Below are 19,101 nucleotides of genomic sequence, written 5' to 3' on the forward strand. Positions count from 1 at the left end.
TATGCCTGACCAAAAGAGCCCAAGTGTGACAGCTTGCCCCTTGGCATCACAAACTAAAGTAGTTCTATCCGAATTTAATATAACAAGTTCCAACTTCTATTTCACTATAGCATTAAACACAAGACCAAGAGAAAATTAATGCTTCTCATGAAAGCTTTAATTTGCATGCTAAAAGGTTTCCTTAAATTGGCAAGCCAAATTGTAGCCAAGAACACGATGAGACTATAATAGTCTAAATAATTTCACTTGGCCATAAGCAAGAAAAATTATGGCCAATAGCTCATCCATTCAATTTTAAAAAATACTGACAAACTACTCGGCGGTTGATAAAAAAAATAGGAAAAAAACTGAATAACTGGAAAAGATTCTGTTGCCACAGTCCTAGCCTGTGATAAAAGAAACGAAACTAAAATAATAAATCTTAGCTCTGGGAAAGTTCTCGGCTGCGCTTTGCAGCAGCAACAACAGCATTCATTAGTGTTCCACGAAATCCACCCTTCTCCAATTCATGAATACCAGCAATAGTTGTCCCCCCAGGTGAAGCAACGTCATCTTTAAGTTGACCAGGATGCTTCCCAGTTTTAGAGGCCATAGATGCTGCCCCTAGAACCTGCAGAAGAAACAAAAAAATTCAACAACTCACGCAACATACTAAAAGAAGAGCGTAGATCTCCTGATGCTTTAAGGTTCCAAAGAGAATTGGATACCCCACAGATGTACTCATGACTAATCCAACGACTGCTCAAAACAGGAAGCAAACTGTCCCTGCTTCCATTTTAGGTACAAGAAGCAGTAGCTTACTAAAATCCACTAAACAAGGGATTACTCAGTGAACGTTGATTTACTATTTTTGATGCCTTAAATAGTTTATAAATGGAATGACAGTGAATTCTTTATCATGCGCATTGTCCAGAGTAGTCATATCTAGTCTTTACATACAACTCCAGATCATTCACCCTAAACAATAATTCAATAAGAAAATTGATGTCACAACAACTAGTTTTCAAAGGACACATTGTTTGCCTATTCATTTTCATTCTATGTTTGAATTTTACGTTTTAGTAAATTAAGCACTAGAGGATTATCGTTTCATCAGCAGAATCTTGATGAAATCCAGAGCTTTAAAACATCAGAAATTCAAACTTGCTAATCCTAATACGCAGTTGCTGCATTGGTCTAAAACAACATCAAAGGCTCCAATTTTTTTCCTATTTTCTGTTCTATTCAGTGAGTCTACAGCAAGTGAATTTGTGTAATAAGATACAGTTCAAATACTAAATTGAATCTCTGTGAACAGCAATAGCCATCTCAAATAAATGACTTACAGTTTGAGAGGCTAGGCCCATTGCAAGTTCTCGTGGTAGACCTGCAGCCACTCCTCCATCAGCCAAAGCTTCAATTGCTAGGTATATGTAAGCTGGGCCACTTCCACTGATCATGAACGCAGGAAGAGAGTTACACTATAGCAGAATCCAATTATACAATCTCTATTAATTTAAATAGAAAAACATGTGTAAAGCAACAGAAATTAGTGCATGCCACTTGATTGATTTAGAGCCTTTCTCAAGATATTAACTAAATCAGTATGTTATTACCCTCTGCAGAAACATCATACCTTAGGCCAACAATTGCATCAAACAATTTCTCGTCAGCTCTCCATATCTTGCCAACCGATCCAAACAATTTAGCTACCAGTTCTCCATCTTCTTCAGTTGCAGCTCCACCCAAGCACATAACTATCCAAGAAACAGGCAAATTAAAACCACTTCTTCCAAATTGCTACAAACTTAATATGTAAATAATTGATCACAAACATGAACTGCAGCGGGACTTGAAGAGTTGAAAGGTGCATATTATCACACAAAGAAATGAATGAACATTCTGAGCAACAAAAAAAGGCAAAATCTTTCAGCTGCTAAGTTGATCATGAAGACAAAATAAGACCAACATAACGTGGTTCATGATTCGGTAATATATAGCATTGAACACAGTATTCTTTAATGCAATAACATGTGTGATGTTGCTCAATCAGTAAGAATCATAAATAAATAAATAAAACAATTTTACCTGAAGCTGCCTCACCAACAGCTGAAGGAGTATTAGGCACCACTCTGATAAATCGGCTATGACCAGCCCATTCCTAAACTAAACAAAAATGTTCTACTTCAATTAGAAAACAAATATTAGACATCCAAAAAAATTTAAAGATGGCCAAGAACAGATAAATTTCCAAATAAAACAAGCATAGCAACAATTTCTAAAAATGTGAGAAAACAAATATACCTGCAAATCTTTCAATTTTGTTCCAGCCGCAATTGAAACCAAAAGCTTGTCCTTCGTTAGCAATGGCCTTAATTCCAAAACAACATCTCTCACTGCACCACACAAACCCCAAAAGAAATAATCATTAACAACATAATTAGTAACCCATAAAAAATCACAACTTTCCTAAAATAGCCACAAAAAATCATCATCGAAAACATATTTAGCGCATAGAGTTTAATTTTTCACTAAAAAAAAAATCCTACCAACTTGTGGTTTGACGGAGAAAATCACCACATCACTCTCTTCAACAACCTGCAAATACCACAACACCAATAAAAAAATAAGTAATTAATCACTAATCAAGAAGTTAAATAAAGAATATATTTTTTCCAATTACATTGCGATTCTGAGGGAGAACTTTGACCCCAAGAGAGTCAAAAGCGAGACGGCGAGCAGGATTGGAGTGAATTGATGTAGAGATACGAGGAGGCGGCAAAAACCCAGATTGAACAGCTCCTTTAGCAATACTCTCTGCCATTTTACCTGCTCCAATAAAACCCAACTTGTATGTCTCTGTTTGTATAGCTAAGAACTGTGTCGCCTCCATTTTCTTGTTCTTGTTATTGGATCTCTGATACGAGGCTGATGTTTACTGAAGCTGAGACGAATGAAAAGTCTTCTGCTATATGTACTGTGTGCGAGCAGATTTGTCGAGTTACGAGCAAAGTCTTGATGGGCGGCTGTTTTTAGGCTCCCATAAGTGGCTTGATGGGTTTGGGTTGGATTTACTATTTTTTGTTTTTTTTAATTATTATTATTTTTTAACCAAATCCTTATTTTAAACTGTCTTCTCAATCAAAATATATTTTGAAGAAAGTATAATTTAATTAGGAGAGACTAAGGTTTGACTTTCTTATGATTTATACCGGATTTGGAAATCATATTTTTTTTAAAATTAATTTTTTTTATAAAACTAATTTTTTTATAAAATTAATTTTTTAAAAAAAATTATTATTTTGATATATTAATATAAAAAATAATAAAAAAATATATTATTTTAATTTATTTTCAAACAAAAAAAACTTTAAAAAATAATTGTGGTGAGACTCTAAAAAAAAACCTCTTCGCTGCTAACTTTTCTCTCTTATTTTCACCAATCGTTATCAACATCTTGTTGATAAACCCATTTATATTACTATTACACAGCACAATATCACTTGCGCAATTAGTTTTATTAGTCAGTTCATGCATTGCTTTCATAGTCTTTTATTTGAGCTTTGTCAATCGAATTTTGCACTCCCTAAAGGGTTTTGTTGGACGTGAGATTATTTTGACTAATAATGGTGGTTTTTTGTTGATGGTAATTTGATTTCCTGACATAGCCAGAAACAACATGTCGTTACATGTTCTAGTGCTAAAATTGAATATCATGCGACATCAGCAGCTTGTGAATTAATTTGGCTTAAAGATCTTTTGTTAGAACTGGGATTTTCAAGCAGTATTCCAATGTCTTTGTTTTGTAAAAATGTTGATTTTCATTTTATTCGTTAACAAGTTCAGTTACATGTATCAAACCATATTATATTTATAGGCATAACCAATTAGCTGATGTGTTTATAAAGATTCTGACTTCAGCCTTACATTCATCGTCAGCTATCCAAGCTTGAATCAATTAAATCCCTTTGATCTGACGTGAGGGGGAGTATTGAAGGGGAAACTGCTATATTTTCTCTTACATTATATATCTCCCAGGGTAGTGCAGTTCTTATAGTATTGCAGCAGCTAAGGAAAGTTGCAGTGGATCCTATATTGTACGTCTTCTATATTCTTACTTCTGATCACTACAATGTTTCTAATTCATATTACTACTGTTATGTAAACAATTGATAGGACAATTATTAGTACGACTAGATAGATTTTGATATACCAGGATTATAGGAGATTGATAGTTAGCATCTTTCTCATCAGATCTCCGCCTTGTATGTAGATGTCCTGTTGTAACAGAAGTTTCTCCTATTGAATAAAACTATCATATTCCTTTGTTTTCTTCAGGGGAGGCAACGTCTGTATAGCTACGAAGTTTATTCTGAATATTGCAGGAAGTTGTGTTCTTTTATTAATGGAAGCCGGGGTATTGCTTTCTATGCTTCCAATGAATCAGCATTTAAATTTGAAACATCAGCTAATCAATCATACCATGTAATTAACCTTGGAGATACTATTCTATATATACTTGATTTCTTATTGCTTTTGCTGTCAAATCACTAACTATACGCTTACATTCATGATTAATTACCAGACATCCATGAAGAAGCACATCACAGTAAATTTACATTTTTGGATGAAATCTTATTATTAAAAGTGACCAGAGCATATGAATTGGTTCGAATAAATATGGAATTAATATCCAGCTTTAACATCTTCTGATGAAAATATTTTAGAAAAAGAAAGAAGAGAATAGTCTATTCTTCTATCTCATATGGGTTTCATAATTATATATGTTGTGTGTGTGTGTGTGTGTGTGTGTGTGTGTAATTACAAGAATTACAAACTCTTCCTCGTAAACTCATCACTGCACTCGATCCCAGACAAGAAATAATCTTCATGCTGGAAAGGTGAGTTACACTTTAAGTCCCAAACCAAAGTGAAAAACTAGCAAACAAGCTTTGGATTCTCTTGGATGTGGTGAGAAGGATGTAACTCAATACAAGCTAGCTTTAAAACAAGCCACACAAACAATTTTAGCCACAAAAAATCCCAACAATTGCAAAGCCCTAAAGCAAAATTCAAAATAAAAAAAAAATCAATAAAAGATACTCTTAACAAGCTTATCGAAACATTCTTAGGAAAACTGTACTGGTAATTAAGGCTTGATTTAGTTGTAGAACTTCTCAATGGCCCATATCACCTTATTTTCTAGCAATAGTCAAACCACCAGGCAGAACTGGAGCCCACGAACGGACAACCTGTCAGGTTCCAACTGACATAGGTGAATCACTTGACTTGTAGGGATACACTGTATAGTATGTCTGAGTGGCAGTTAGAACCAAGACAGCAGCTGCAGCAACAAATGCAATAAAGGCCCAAGGACTGCTAAAATAAGTTTGTTGCCACTCAGCTATCCATTTCTTCCAGGTGCTATCACACGAAACATTAATCTTTCTTTTAACATCATCATAAACAATATTAGTGTTAGTTTCTAGGGAACGGCCAATTTGATTGAAGAGATCCGCTACCTTCTGGTCAGGTCCAAGATAATTGATAAGTATGCCCTTTGACCTCAACACTTTCACATCTTCAGCATCATCAATGAGCGAGTCTATGAAGCATATATAAGAGGTGACCCAAAGATCATCGAGAAAAGCAGCTGTTTCGTAGGCCACTAAGTTCAACAGCATGGACCTGGTTGCCATTTCTATAGTAATTGAAGGAATTTTCAATGTTGCATAGAAAATTGATGACACGAACTTGACATCCATCAAAGTGCTTGTCTTGCTAGGCTTAAAGTGGATTCCCACCTTCTGAAGATCCTTAGCAGAATAATACAAATTGTGGCCACGTTTGCCCAGCTTGGATTTAGGAAATAAATTCCTAAGACGCTCAGGCAAGTCATAAATACAGCAGCTTCTTAGAGACAGCTTATGTTTTTCTTTTTGAGAACGTATGAACATGGAGTATAGAAGTTCAAGAATATGAGCAGGCTCTTGATGAGGGGGCCAATGATATTTCGCCGCCTGCCATTTGTTTCCGCATAGGAGTGACCTCATAAGCGAGGCGACCATTTTGCAAACAAAAATCACGCCAGCAACCAAGATGCCAAAAAGAGGGGAGAAAAAAAAGGAGTCCTTGCCTTGAAGAATATGGAAAGGGTAAACTACTGAAGTATATATAAGAAGTAACAGGAGATACCCTTTAACAAGCCAAGAGAGCACCCACACTGGACGTCGTTGATCACTTTGTTGGAGAATCTGGACTAAAAGAAAATCATTGATATTGATTTCCTTTCCACGATCATCTCCATCGTTCTTCAAGCTCATCAATGACTTCAAGACTGAAAAAGGGAGTTGATTTTCCAACAATAGGAGGTCCTGCTTAACAAGGATAATTTGTTGATCACTCATATCCAATTTATTGTCCATGACACCACGGATGAATTGGAGAATAAAGCAACCATCAAGAAACATCATCCGCGTGAATTGCTCATCATCAAAGCAACTTATTGAGCTCCCCTCGTAAAATCTCTTTGCATTCTCTGCCACCTTTGCAACCTCAGTGTATAAGATTTCTATGTCTTTAATCTTACTATCCAGGACGAATTCATGAGCCATCTGAACCTTCAGTTTCTCCCCCTCATGGAGCTTGTTTTGACGATCCTGATAGTGATAAGGACCAATTGAGACCACCGATGGCTTGTAGCATTCCTTGTTTTCATGCTTGAGTTTATCTGGAACCTTTGGAATCATTGGCCCTGAGTACCGTTGCTTGGTTTTAGCCCCTTCAACTCCTCTCACTATGCCGCTAAGCCACAAAGAACGCTCATTTGTTTGCGATGAGGTACCTTGTATTTCTGACATGGCCATCTTTGACCCTTGTTCAGGTCTGTTGCTTAGAGGATCTTCCTGCCTGTTCGTCAACGGATCAACTCTTATTTCATTTAGCTGCATTTCGGCCATTGTTATCAGCTATCACAGACTACTAAACTGGGCTACTATCCATTGTTGGAGGATTAATAAAAAAAATATTGATAATAGCTGAAGGACAGCAGTAAAAGACTAGATTCGATACAAGAAAGATCCCCTTGTTCCAAGCCGTGCTCCTTGTTTCTGCTCAGCGCTCCCTTGCTTTCTGCGCACTCAAACACACATTTAAAGATAAGATTTAGAAGTTCAGAGAAGGGAACCAATAACAGAAGAAGACATGCATACATATATACATACGTATTAATATGTAGACTATATATCTACGGACTCGTGTTTGTGTCGTGCAAGAATTTTAGTTTAGCATACTAGTGCATCTCATGCAGTCATGCGCGCGCGCGCACAAACAGAACGTGGATAGAAGTTTTTCCAGGAAACCTAGCTATCCCTTGCTTGTTGGAATTCTACTGAAATAATATTAAAGAAATTAAAACGGGGAAAATTAGCATCATGTAAAATATTAGTAGAATAGAAGAGTAATTAAGAACAATACTAACGCAGAAATTTTCACAAATTTCACTGACCTTTCTCACCACTGATCACCATCCATTACACTCTAGCGATGAAGAATTAATAAAGGACAAGTCTTCCTATTTATAATGGTTGCTGTCGGTTGCAAAGTGTGTTAGCTATGCCTTTCATGTGGTTCAATTGCAATAAATTCACATCCGACTATTCAAATCTTCTAAAACCTTGTCTAAAATGTTATTTACAAGTTTGTTTTTTCGAGAAAAATCATCAAAAAATTATTTTAAAAAAAAATTACTTTTGATATTAAAACATCAAAACAATTAAAAAATACAATGAAAAAATTAATTTAAAATAAAAAAAATCAAATTTTAATAAAAAACAGTTTGAAACTAGATGCATGGTGCCTAAAGTTAATAAGTTTTGAGTAGAAAAGAATAAAGGAAAATATAGAGTTTACAGACATGCTGAAAGACATTATTTTTCCGCAGAGTAGTAATCAAAGTTTAACACCAGTAAACAAGAATTGTAGGTTATGTGGAAATCAAGCTTCTATGCTTTTTTATATTCTTTGCACTAAAGCTCAGGTTTGGATTTAAGAAAGCAGCACAAATTAAAGAACAGACATGCTAAAGCTTCAGCAACCAAAAATTGAAGAAACAGATACTAAAGCTTAAAGATACTACGGAAGTGATGCGAGATAGTGGCAGAACAGAGAGATCTAAAGTTATTCTATAATACAAAATGCGTGCCGTAAGAATTCTGCAAATTGAATACTTGCAGATAAGGTGAACTAACGTACGTTTGTGGAAAAATTAAACCCTAAAGCTAGAGCTATTCATGCGCGAATGCTAGCTAGTAAGAACCGAGAAGAAATCAAGATAGATAAGATTGCTTGAGGCAAAAGTGACTAACCCGATTTGATCAGTTCTGCAGGCTAACATGCGAAATGCATGGAAGAGATAAAGATACACAGCTAGCATTGTCCACCCCAACTTTGATAGATAAAGTGTGGGCAATAATAGGGATCAAGTTATTATTTAATTAGTATTTATTTACTTTGTTAAAGCTGAGGTTATATTTTTAGGACACCAACCGGCAAATCCCATATTGGCGTAAGGGTACAGAAAAAGGCAGATTGCTAGCTAAAGCTAAAAAAAAAAAACAAAAAAACCCATAGCATGAAAACACGCATAGGGTTAAAACACAAGATAACTCTTCAACTTTATTTTATTTCTTAAATATTAATATAACCAACTAACTCGAGATTTACAGTGTTTTTTTAGACCAGAAAAACCAACTTAGATTAGGAAACAAATTCATATTACAAGTTCAGTTGTAAATTATTAAATCATATTATATTTATAGGCATAACCAATTAGCTGATGTGTTTATAAAGATTCTGACTTCAGCCTTACATTCATCGTCAGCTATCCAAGCTTGAATCAATTAAATCCCTTTGATCTGACGTGAGGGGGAGTATTGAAGGGGAAACTGCTATATTTTCTCTTACATTATATATCTCCCAGGGTAGTGCAGTTCTTATAGTATTGCAGCAGCTAAGGAAAGTTGCAGTGGATCCTATATTGTACGTCTTCTATATTCTTACTTCTGATCACTACAATGTTTCTAATTCATATTACTACTGTTATGTAAACAATTGATAGGACAATTATTAGTACGAATAGATAGATTTTGATATACCAGGATTATAGGAGATTGATAGTTAGCATCTTTCTCATCAGATCTCCGCCTTGTATGTAGATGTCCTGTTGTAACAGAAGTTTCTCCTATTGAATAAAACTATCATATTCCTTTGTTTTCTTCAGGGGAGGCAACGTCTGTATAGCTACGAAGTTTATTCTGAATATTGCAGGAAGTTGTGTTCTTTTATTAATGGAAGCCGGGGTATTGCTTTCTATGCTTCCAATGAATCAGCATTTAAATTTGAAACATCAGCTAATCAATCATACCATGTAATTAACCTTGGAGATACTATTCTATATATACTTGATTTCTTATTGCTTTTGCTGTCAAATCACTAATTATACGCTTACATGCATGATTAATTACCAGACATCCATGAAGAAGCACATGACAGTAAATTTACATTTTTGGATGAAATCTTATTATTAAAAGTGACCAGAGCATATGAATTGGTTCGAATAAATATGAAATTAAAATCCATCTTTAACATCTTCTGATGAAAATATTTTAGAAAAAGAAAGAAGAGAATAGTCTATTCTTCTATCTCATATGGGTTTCAAAATTATAGAATTTTGCTCCACAAGCAACATATATTCTTCTATCTCATATGGGTTTCATAATTATTTATGTTGTGTGTGTGTGTGTGTGTGTGTGTGTGTGTGTGTGTATATATATATATATATAATTACAAGAATTGCAAACTCTTCCTCGTAAACTCATCACTGCACTCGATCCCAGACAAGAAATAATCTTCATAGCTGGAAAGGTGAGTTACACTTTAAGTCCCAAACCAAAGTGAAAAACTAGCAAACAAGCTTTGGATTCTCTTGGATGTGGTGAGAAGGTTGTAACTCAATACACGCTAGCTTTAAAACAAGCCACACAAACAATCCCAACAATTGCGAAGCCCTAAAGCAAAATAAAAATTTTAAAAAAAATCAATAAAAGATACTCTTAACAAGCTGATTTAGCACACGATGTACCACACTCGTAACATTCTTAGGAAAACTGTACTGGTAATTAAGGCTTAATTTAGTTGTAGAACTTCTCAATGGCCCACATCACCTTATTTTCTAGCAATATAGTCAACCACCAGGCAGAACTGGAGCCCACGAACGGACAATTAATCTGTCAGGTTCCAACTGACATAGGTGAATCACTTGACTTGTAGGGATACAATGTATAGTATGTTTGAGTGGCAGTTAGAACCAAGCCAGTAGCTGCAGCAACAAATGCAATAAAGGCCCAAGGACTGCTAAAATAATTTTGCAGACACTCAGCTATCCATTTCTTCCAGATGCTATCACACGAAAGATTAATCTCTCCTTTAACATCATTATAAACATTAGTATTAAGTTCTCGGGAATAGCCGATTTGATTGAAGAGATCCGCTACGTTCTGGTCAGGTCCAAGATAATTGATAAGTATGCCCTGTGACCTCAACACTTTCACATCTTCAGCATCATTAATGAGCGAGTCTATGAAGCATATATAAGAAGTGACCCAAAGATCATCGAGAAAAGCAGCTGTTTCGTAGGCCACTAAGTTCAACAGCATGGACCTGGTTGCTTTTTCTATAGTAATTGAAGGAAGTTTCAATGTTGCATAGAAAATTGATGACACGAACTCGACATCCATCAAAGTGTTTGTCTTGCTAGGCTTAAAGTAGATTCCCACCTTCTGAAGATCCTTAGCAGAATAATACAAATTGTGGCCACGTTTTCCCGGCTTGGATTTAGGAAATAAATTCCCAAGACACTCAGACAAGTAATGAATACAGCAGCTTCTTAGAGACAGCTTATGTTTTTCTTTTGGAGAACGTATGAACATGGAGTATAGAAGTTCAAGAATATGGACAGGGTCTTGATGAGGGGGCCAATGATATTTTGCCGCCTGCCATTTGTTTCCGCATAGGAGTGACCTCATAAACGAGGCGACCATTTGGCAAACAAATATCACGCCAGCAACCAAGATGCCAAAAAGAGGGGAGAAAAAAAGGGAGTCCTCTGAGCCTTGAAGAATATGGAAAGGGTAAGCTACTGTAGTATATATAAGAAGTAACAGGAGATACCCTTTAACAAGCCAAGTGAGCACCACTGGACGTCGTTGATGATTACTTTGTTGGAGAATTTGGAGTGAGAGAAAATCATTGATGATTTTCATTCCATGATCATTTCCATCGGGCGTCAAGCTCATCAATGACTTCAAGACTGGAAAAGGGAGCTGATTTTCCAACAATAGCAGGTCCTGCTTAACAAGGATAATTTGTTGATCACTCATATTTTTAATATTGTCAGTAGTACTGAGACAACGGATGAATTGGAGAATAAAGCAACCATCAAGAAACATCATCCGCGTGAATTGCTCATCATCAAAGCATCTTATTGAGCTCCCCTCGTAAAATCTCTTTGCATTCTCTGCCACCTTTGCAACCTCGCTGTATAAGATTTCTATGTTTTTCTTACTATACAGGACGAATTCACGAGCCATCTGAACCTTCAGTTTCTCCGCCTCATGGAGCTTGTTTTGACGATCCTTATAGTGATAAGGACCAATTGAGACCACCGATGGCTTGTAGCATTCCTTGTTTTCATGCTTGAGATTATCTGGAACCTTTGGAATCATTGGCCCTGACTGTTTCTTGGTTTTAACCTCTTCAAATCCTCTCATTATGCCGCTAAGACACAAACAATGCTCATTTGTTTGCGATGAGGTACCTTGTATTTCTGACATGGCCATCTTTGACCCTCGCTCAGGTCTGTTGCTTAGAGGATCTTCCTGCCTGTTCGTCAACGGATCAACTCTTATTTCATTTAGCTGCATTTCGGCCATTGTTATCAGCTATCACAGACTACTAAACAGGGCTACTATCCATTGTTGGAGGATTAATAAAAAAAATATTGATAATAGCTGAAGGACAGCGGTAAAAGACTAGATTCGATACAAGAAAGATCCCCTTGTTCCAAGCTGTGCTCCTTGTTTCTGCTCAGCGCTCCCTGCTTGCTTTCTGCGCACACAAACACACACTTAAAGATAAGATTTAGAAGTTCATAGAAGGGAACCAATAACAGAAGAAGACATGCATACATATATACATACGTATTAATACGTAGATTATATATCTACGGACTCGTGTTTGTGTCGTGCAAGAATTTTAGTTTAGCATACGAGTGCATCTCATGCAGTCATTCACACACGCAAACAGAACGTGGATAGAAGTTTTTTCAGGAAACCTAGCTATCCCTTGCTTGTTGGAATTCTAGTACTGAAATAATATTAAAGAAATTAAAACGGGGAAAATTAGTATCATGTAAAATATTAGTAGATCATAGAAGAGTAATTAAGAACATTACTAACGCAGAATTTCTCACAGATTTCACTGACCTTTCTCACCACTGATCACCATCCATTACACTATAGCGATGAAGAATTAATAAAGGACAAGTCTTCCTATTTATAGTAGTTGTTGTCTGTTGCAAATGTTCTTTTTTTTTAAATAGCATTAGAGAATCTATAAATTATCTTAGTTGGAGTATGGTAGTGGTTGTAATCCAAAGTATTTTTTTATTTAAAAATATATTAAAATAATAAAAATTATTTTTGATACTATCATATTAAAATATTCTGAAAATATAAAAAAATAAATTTTAAATTTTTAAAAAATACGGTTTCAACTGCGTTTTCAAATACACTCTAAACTATTATAAAAAAACAATAAAATTTGGTGTGTATGTGTAAATATTATGTCTTTCATGTGATTGAATTGCAATAAATCCAAATTTGACTATTCAAATTTTCTAAAACTTTTTCTAAGATGTTATTTGAAAGTGTGGTACGTAATGATTATTATTCAAAATATTTTTTACTCGAAAAAACATTAGAATAAATTTTTTTTTATTTTTAAAATTTTATTTTTGACATCAATCCATCCAAACTATCCAAAAATGCTATGAAAAAATTAATTTAAAACAAAAATAAATAAATTTTGGCTCCAAACAGTGCTAAAGTTAATAAGTTTTGAGGAATAAAGGAAAATATAGAGTTTACAGACATGCTGAAAGACATTATTTTGCCGCAGAGCTAAACAAGAATTGCAGGTAATTATGTGGAAATCAAGCTTCTATGCTTTTTTATATTCTTTGCACTAAAGCTCAGGTTTGGATTTAGGAAAGCAGCACAAATTAAAGAACAGACATGCTAAAGCTTAAAGACAGCAAACAAAACGTGAAGAAACAGATACCAAAGCTTAAAGATACTAGCTACGGAAGTGATGCGAGATAGTGGCAGAAGCCGCAGAACAGAGAGTTCTAAAGTTATTCTATAATACAAAATGTGTGCCATAAGAATTCTGCAAATTGAATACTTGCAGATAAGGTGAACTAACGTACGTTTGTGGAAAAATTAAACCCTAAAGCTAGGGCTATTCATGCATGCTAACTAGTAAGAACCGAGAAGTAATCAAGATAGATGAGAATCATGAGATTGCTTGTGGCAAAAGTGACTCTAACATGTGAAATGCATGGAAGAGAATCAGAGATAAAGACACAGAGGCTCGCATTGTCCACCCCAACTTTGTTAGATAAAGTGTGGGCACTAGTTACTTTGTTAAAGCTGAGGTTATATTCTTAGGACACCAACAGGCAAATCCCATATTGGCATAAGGGTACAGAAAGAGGCAGCTTGCTAGAGCAAAAAAAAAAGAGTACGAAAACACGCATAGGGTTAAAACACAAGATAACTGATCATCTTCAACTTCATTTTATTTCTTAAATATTAATATGACCAAGTCTACTTTCTAAAAAGATTTACGATGTTTTTTATAGACAAGAAAAACCAATTAAGACTATAAAACAAAATTAGAATCCTAACACATAAATAAAATTAACACAAGATCTGAAATAAAACAAATTATCTGAAAATAAATAGACAAATAACTGACCCAAATAGTAACTTTTATGTCTAATTTTGAGACATCCATTAATTTGTTGAGTAACAAATTAAGTAGCTCTTCATAAAATAAAATAAAATAAAAACAACTTATAGAATCTTTGTAAAAATATAAACTCAATTCAACAATCAAATCTATTGTTATCTCTATTATTAGCAATTATCTCGGTCTAGAGTGACTAGGTCTTCTTTTAAACCTACACATGTTACATTGGTCTATTAAAGTATTTGTTAGGTCATCCACATAGTTTGTTTAAAATAGATTCATTTTTAACTATTTATAACCCCCCCAATCTCTACAAACTTGGCTACATCATTTTCTATGGATTGGGAAGAACTCGTCCTTGAGTTATAGTCATCACAATGTCGAGGGCATTGACCATTTTTTGGTCTTTATCGTTTAATAGACTTAGATAAATTAGATCAAAAATCAATTCTCAAAACACTTGTGATCTTGATAGAATTACTATTCATCATTAATATTGCTTGTTCCACACCAAATTCTTGCCCTAAGGTCAATATTATATATATTTTTTTGTACCGAGGGTATACATATTATGTCTTCTATAATGCACGACATTCATGTCATATTGATATGATTTGCCCAACAATATATCACCTGCATAGATATTCATCACATTACGCTAAATATTATTAAAAAAATTATTTTTTATGAAAAACAACATGAGATAGCATTTATATATCCATGATTATTTTATTATCTTCATGCAGTCATTTACTTGTAGGGTGTGGGATTATTTTTTTAATTTTAAGGTACAACTTCTCTGCCACTTTGATTGATACTATATAGTATATATCTCAAATCTAGAAAGAGAATTTTAGTCTAATTTAATAGTCAAATATAAATATAAAAACAATCTCAACTAGTTTTAGAGAGTTGATATCATATAAAACAAAGCATGTAAAATATACTCCAACATTTAAAATTAAAAATTATGCATGTTCTTATCAGCAAATTCGTTTAGCTTCCCTAAATATTTCTTAGATTTGATTCTGTTGATCAGGTTACGTTTTTACACATTAGGGCTTCTTTTCTTTTTTTTCTGTAAACCACTTATTGGATGTGAAAGAGCCAAGAGCAACGGGAGATGCCCATTATGAGCGGGTCAAAAGGTAGCAGTCTTGATTCCTAACTAGGTCAATTGATTCTCTAACCTTTGATTTTACGGGAAAAAAAAAAATAGACCAACGTGTTGTTGCCATTCGGTAAAAGTGATGCTCCTCTGAAGGTTGAAATATTTTCAGTTATAATTTAAATAGTGAGATTTTAAATTTTTTTTTAAAATTATCAGTTTAAATTTTATAAAATTTTAAGATTATTGAAAAAATTTTAAGACTACTGAAAATTTATATAATTATTAATTTAAAGACCCATAAAATTAATCAAGATATATACAAGTTGGTCCGAACACCCTTGTTAATATATATATATATATATATATAGTTGCACATCAAAGCCTTTTTTTTCAACTTAAAACATTATGACAGACTAATTGGTAAATAATGATTTATCAAGTGCGATTGGTGTATATTAATTTTATTGGTATCGTGCAAAAATTTAGAGCTTTTGTGTCATGATTTGATTGCCTGTACAAGAAATTATTTAAGAGTCTGACAGTTTCTTTAATTTATTTATTTTGTGCTTTTCAAAAGTATATTTAACTTTTTAAAACTATATTTATTTTAAAAATTCATCAAGCTAATATTTTTTAATGTTTTTTGATGATTTTAATATGTTAAAATTAAATATAAAAATATATTTTCATATATTCTTAACTTTTAAAAAATATCTTAAATATAATACTAAATAGATTCTAAAATACTTATTCTTTATTATTGTTGCTTTTTCACATATCTTTTTATGTTGTTAGCACTTAATTAAATGCATCAAAATAATCGTGGACCGTTGTAAAATATAATTTTGGTTTTCATTAAAAAAAAAGTAGAGAATAGATAAATATATTAAATTAGGATTGTAATCAAAGATTAGCATGTTAATGTTTTTCATGATTCTTACTTTAGGGTTGATTTGGTATGTATATGCTCACGACAATGAGACCTTATTTTGGGTATTATTCTTCAAAAAAATAAAAAAAAATGGACAAGGATTTTTAAGAATAACATAAAATAAAAGTTCATAATTTGACAACACCCATGGACTTGGTGGTTTGTTCATCTCGATCTACCAGACTATTTTGATGGATATACCCATGATCTCATTCTCATTTATGTGCACAGGGTAATAAAATTATTTCAATTTTATGGATTTGGCAATTTGATTCAAATCAATTTCAAGATGATATTATTTTATAATTTTTTTAAAAAAATAAAATACTAAATTGAAATTAAAAAAAAACTAAATTGATTTGTACAGTTCAATAAATCCCACAAAATTTAATTTAAATTCAAACTTAGATGAAGAACTAGCAGGCTTATTATTGGTAGACCAGCCAAGTTTAATAACAATAAATAAAATATTGGACCATGGATAGCATGAGCAATCTTTTTTAGTTTAATATGGGTATTCGGATCAGCTTGCGTGCACCTCAACTAATCCCACGGATCCTGAAATTAACGACCATGTAAATCTTCAGTGGCCATCATATAAGCAACCATAGGGCTCGAACCTGAAACCACAGATAAAACAAACCTTTTAGTCCCAAGTTTTATTTGTTTTTGCAATTTGTATTTATAAAAAAATTTGGATTTTTTTTAAAATTAATTTTTTTATATTTTTTAATTGTTTAATATGCTACATTAAAAATAAATTTTTTTAAAAAAAATTAACGTAATATATTTTTAAATAAAAAATAATTTTTAGATTTTGCATCCAGAGATGTTGCTCCTTTGTGGAGCCCCTTTTCTGGCACCGTGTTGCTACGAGTTTTCCAAGCAATTGCCGTGATAGGCAGAGGCAAAAAGACGAGACCACACCGTGACAGATAAGATAACAGTTACTTGCATGAACAAAATTGAACACCTATTTGCCTTCGTCACCATATATGTCAGCAACATTCCTCATTTAACACTTAGAACTCTCCGAATTAATTTTCATTTAAATTTCAGATAGACTTGTACATGATAGCTGTTAAACTTGATTAATTATGTCTAGTTTATGGAAATAAAAGGTTAATCTAAATTTAAAAAAAAAATATTTTACAAAAAAATTAAAATAATATCATTTTAAAAAAAATTAAAATTAAAATTAAAATTACTACTTAAACTAAGTTATTAACCAGTAAGAAACCTCTATTTCTTTTTGTTTATACTAAGAAAATAAGTAGTAAAACCAAATTTTGTTTCCTTTTTCATCAACGTCGTCAAACCCAATTGAAGCATCAAAATTGGCTGCCCGTTAAAAATAGATAACACACCCCCAGTTACTCCCTCGTTCCTTCCTTCCTAGACTTCCGGCAGTCTCATATTTTATTTATTTATTATTCCACACTTGAAAAATGAAAGCTATATAAAGAGTAGAAGTAGGACGAGCAAATCACATGTATTTTTAAGAGCAAAACAAACCCACAAAAAAAGGAAGAAATGGCAGAATTGTTCGTTGAGCAAGCAAAACAATATGCAGAGACAAGGCCAAGTTATCCACAAGAATTGTTCGAATTCATTGCCTCAAAAACACCCTCTCGTGACCTTGTATGGGATGTTGGCACTGGAAGTGGACAAGCTGCTCGATCTGTGAGTTCTCTTATCCTCCCTCTTCTGTTTATTTCTCTGTTGACAGCAGGTTTTTTTTTTTTAATGAAAATTAAGGGCATGGAAGTGATTATTACAAGCCATTAGGATGGCATTTTATGTTTATTGTATTTTTTGTTTAGCCTTGTAAAGTTCTAATACAAGTTTCTTTCAGCTAGCTGGGATTTACAAGAATGTAATAGGCACGGACACGAGCCTAAAACAGCTAGAATTTGCACCAAAACTTCCCAATGTGAGATACCAACAGACTTCTCCTGTCATGTCAATGGGTGAGCTTGAACAGACTGTGTCAACACAATCTAGTGTTGATCTAGTGACTATTGCCCAAGCCATGCATTGGTTTGATCTTCCTTCATTTTACCACCAAGTAAAATGGGTGCTCAAAAAACCTCATGGAGTCATTGCTGCTTGGTGCTACACAATTCCTGAAGTCAATGACTCTGTAGACTCGGTCTTCAATCCATTTTACTCCATTGATTCTGATCCTTATTGGGAACCGCAGCGTAAATTGGTCGACAACAAGTATATGAGCATTGATTTTCCATTTGAACCAGTTGAAGGAACTGACAATACCGGACCATTCAAGTTTGTAACAGAGAAGATGATGGATTTAGATGAGTATTTTACGTACATAAGGTCATGGTCTGCATATCAAACAGCTAAGACAAAGGGTGTGGAGCTACTGAGAGATGATGTGATTGAAAGTTTCAAGCGTGCCTGGAATGAAGATGGGCATGACCAAAAAGTTGTCAAGTTTCCTGTTCACCTGAAGATTGGCAAGGTGGGAAATGTATGAGATAGCAAATCAAATGGTTAACGAGGTAGCTGAAAAATAAATTCAGACTGAAAGTTGATATGTTTCCATTTCTTTGAACACAATTGTTGAGTTTTCCTCAATGAAAAGCTCTCTGCTCAGCTTTTGTTGGTTTGATTCTTGAGTTCTATTCAAGGCACCAAACTGAAGAAGTAGTCCATGATTTCCGTTTCTTTTATGATGAATGATGACCCGTTCAATTCAGACTGAAAGTTGATATGTTTCCATTTCTTTGATCACAGTTGTTCAGTTTTCCTTAATGAAAATCTCTCTGTTCAGCTTTTGTTGGTTTGATTTTCGAGTTCTTTCCAATGCACCAAACTGAAGAAGTAGTCCGTGATTTCCGTTTCTTTTATGATGAATGGTGACCCGTTCACAGGGGTCCGGACCAAAGATGTGGTAACCTCATACAGCCCAGAATTTCTGCTCGGATCTTTTTGCCCAAGTCAATGGTATTAATTTTCTCTATAGCCA

The 19,101-nt window shown here is 33.9% G+C and overlaps 4 protein-coding genes across 9 annotated transcripts; 1 reads left to right on the plus strand and 3 right to left on the minus strand.

Annotated features, from left to right (window-relative positions):
• Window positions 1-228: 228 nt before the first annotated feature.
• On the minus strand, window positions 229-3,023 carry LOC133688554 (pyrroline-5-carboxylate reductase). The gene is made up of 7 exons (XM_062108063.1): window positions 2,663-3,023; window positions 2,529-2,577; window positions 2,284-2,375; window positions 2,068-2,140; window positions 1,616-1,736; window positions 1,326-1,431; window positions 229-610 (listed from the first exon to the last, which is right to left on the minus strand). Exons 1-7 carry the CDS (start codon window positions 2,870-2,872, stop codon window positions 422-424), a joined length of 840 nt encoding a protein of 279 aa, XP_061964047.1. The 5' UTR covers window positions 2,873-3,023; the 3' UTR covers window positions 229-421.
• A 1,786-nt stretch (window positions 3,024-4,809) lies between these two features.
• LOC133689101 (uncharacterized) lies at window positions 4,810-7,695 on the minus strand. 5 transcript variants are annotated; one of them, XM_062108842.1, is made up of 4 exons: window positions 7,487-7,694; window positions 7,203-7,369; window positions 7,051-7,110; window positions 4,810-6,923 (listed from the first exon to the last, which is right to left on the minus strand). In XM_062108842.1, the coding sequence occupies exon 4, from the start codon at window positions 6,843-6,845 to the stop codon at window positions 5,235-5,237; it is 1,611 nt and encodes a 536-aa protein (XP_061964826.1). In that variant the 5' UTR covers window positions 6,846-6,923; window positions 7,051-7,110; window positions 7,203-7,369; window positions 7,487-7,694; the 3' UTR covers window positions 4,810-5,234. The 5 variants fall into 5 exon arrangements, with proteins under 5 accessions (XP_061964826.1, XP_061964824.1, XP_061964823.1 ...); XM_062108840.1 differs by having other exon boundaries at window positions 4,810-7,110; window positions 7,272-7,369; window positions 7,487-7,695; XM_062108839.1 differs by having other exon boundaries at window positions 4,810-7,110; window positions 7,487-7,695.
• Window positions 7,696-9,874: 2,179 nt separating this feature from the next.
• On the minus strand, window positions 9,875-12,608 carry LOC133688833 (uncharacterized). 2 transcript variants are annotated; one of them, XM_062108454.1, is made up of 3 exons: window positions 12,522-12,563; window positions 12,237-12,402; window positions 9,875-12,144 (listed from the first exon to the last, which is right to left on the minus strand). In XM_062108454.1, exon 3 carries the CDS (start codon window positions 11,967-11,969, stop codon window positions 10,269-10,271), a length of 1,701 nt encoding a protein of 566 aa, XP_061964438.1. In that variant the 5' UTR covers window positions 11,970-12,144; window positions 12,237-12,402; window positions 12,522-12,563; the 3' UTR covers window positions 9,875-10,268. The 2 variants fall into 2 exon arrangements, with proteins under 2 accessions (XP_061964438.1, XP_061964437.1); XM_062108453.1 differs by lacking the exon at window positions 12,237-12,402 and having other exon boundaries at window positions 12,522-12,608.
• A 4,874-nt stretch (window positions 12,609-17,482) lies between these two features.
• Window positions 17,483-18,919, plus strand: LOC133689940 (uncharacterized). The gene is made up of 2 exons (XM_062110055.1): window positions 17,483-17,795; window positions 17,968-18,919. Exons 1-2 carry the CDS (start codon window positions 17,646-17,648, stop codon window positions 18,607-18,609), a joined length of 792 nt encoding a protein of 263 aa, XP_061966039.1. The 5' UTR covers window positions 17,483-17,645; the 3' UTR covers window positions 18,610-18,919.
• The last annotated feature ends 182 nt before the right edge of the window (window positions 18,920-19,101 follow it).

This window comes from Populus nigra, chromosome 3, assembly GCF_951802175.1.
Source record: "Populus nigra chromosome 3, ddPopNigr1.1, whole genome shotgun sequence".
NCBI lineage: Eukaryota > Viridiplantae > Streptophyta > Magnoliopsida > Malpighiales > Salicaceae > Populus > Populus nigra.

What these genes read in the sequence shown, in the direction of transcription:
- LOC133689101 (XM_062108841.1), bottom strand. Translation starts at nt 6,938, where the DNA reads ATGGCCGAAATGCAGCTAAATGAAATAAGAGTTGATCCGTTGACGAAC.
- LOC133688833 (XM_062108453.1), bottom strand. Translation starts at nt 11,969, where the DNA reads ATGGCCGAAATGCAGCTAAATGAAATAAGAGTTGATCCGTTGACGAAC.
- LOC133688554 (XM_062108063.1), bottom strand. Translation starts at nt 2,872, where the DNA reads ATGGAGGCGACACAGTTCTTAGCTATACAAACAGAGACATACAAGTTG. An exon ending in GATGCAATTGTTGGCCTAAG is followed by an intron (nt 1,432 to 1,615) that starts GTATGATGTTTC and finishes GTTCATGATCAG; the next exon opens with TGGAAGTGGCCCAGCTTACA. An exon ending in TGGGCCTAGCCTCTCAAACT is followed by an intron (nt 611 to 1,325) that starts GTAAGTCATTTA and finishes TTTCTTCTGCAG; the next exon opens with GTTCTAGGGGCAGCATCTAT.
- LOC133689940 (XM_062110055.1), top strand. Translation starts at nt 17,646, where the DNA reads ATGGCAGAATTGTTCGTTGAGCAAGCAAAACAATATGCAGAGACAAGG. An exon ending in GTGGACAAGCTGCTCGATCT is followed by an intron (nt 17,796 to 17,967) that starts GTGAGTTCTCTT and finishes AGTTTCTTTCAG; the next exon opens with CTAGCTGGGATTTACAAGAA.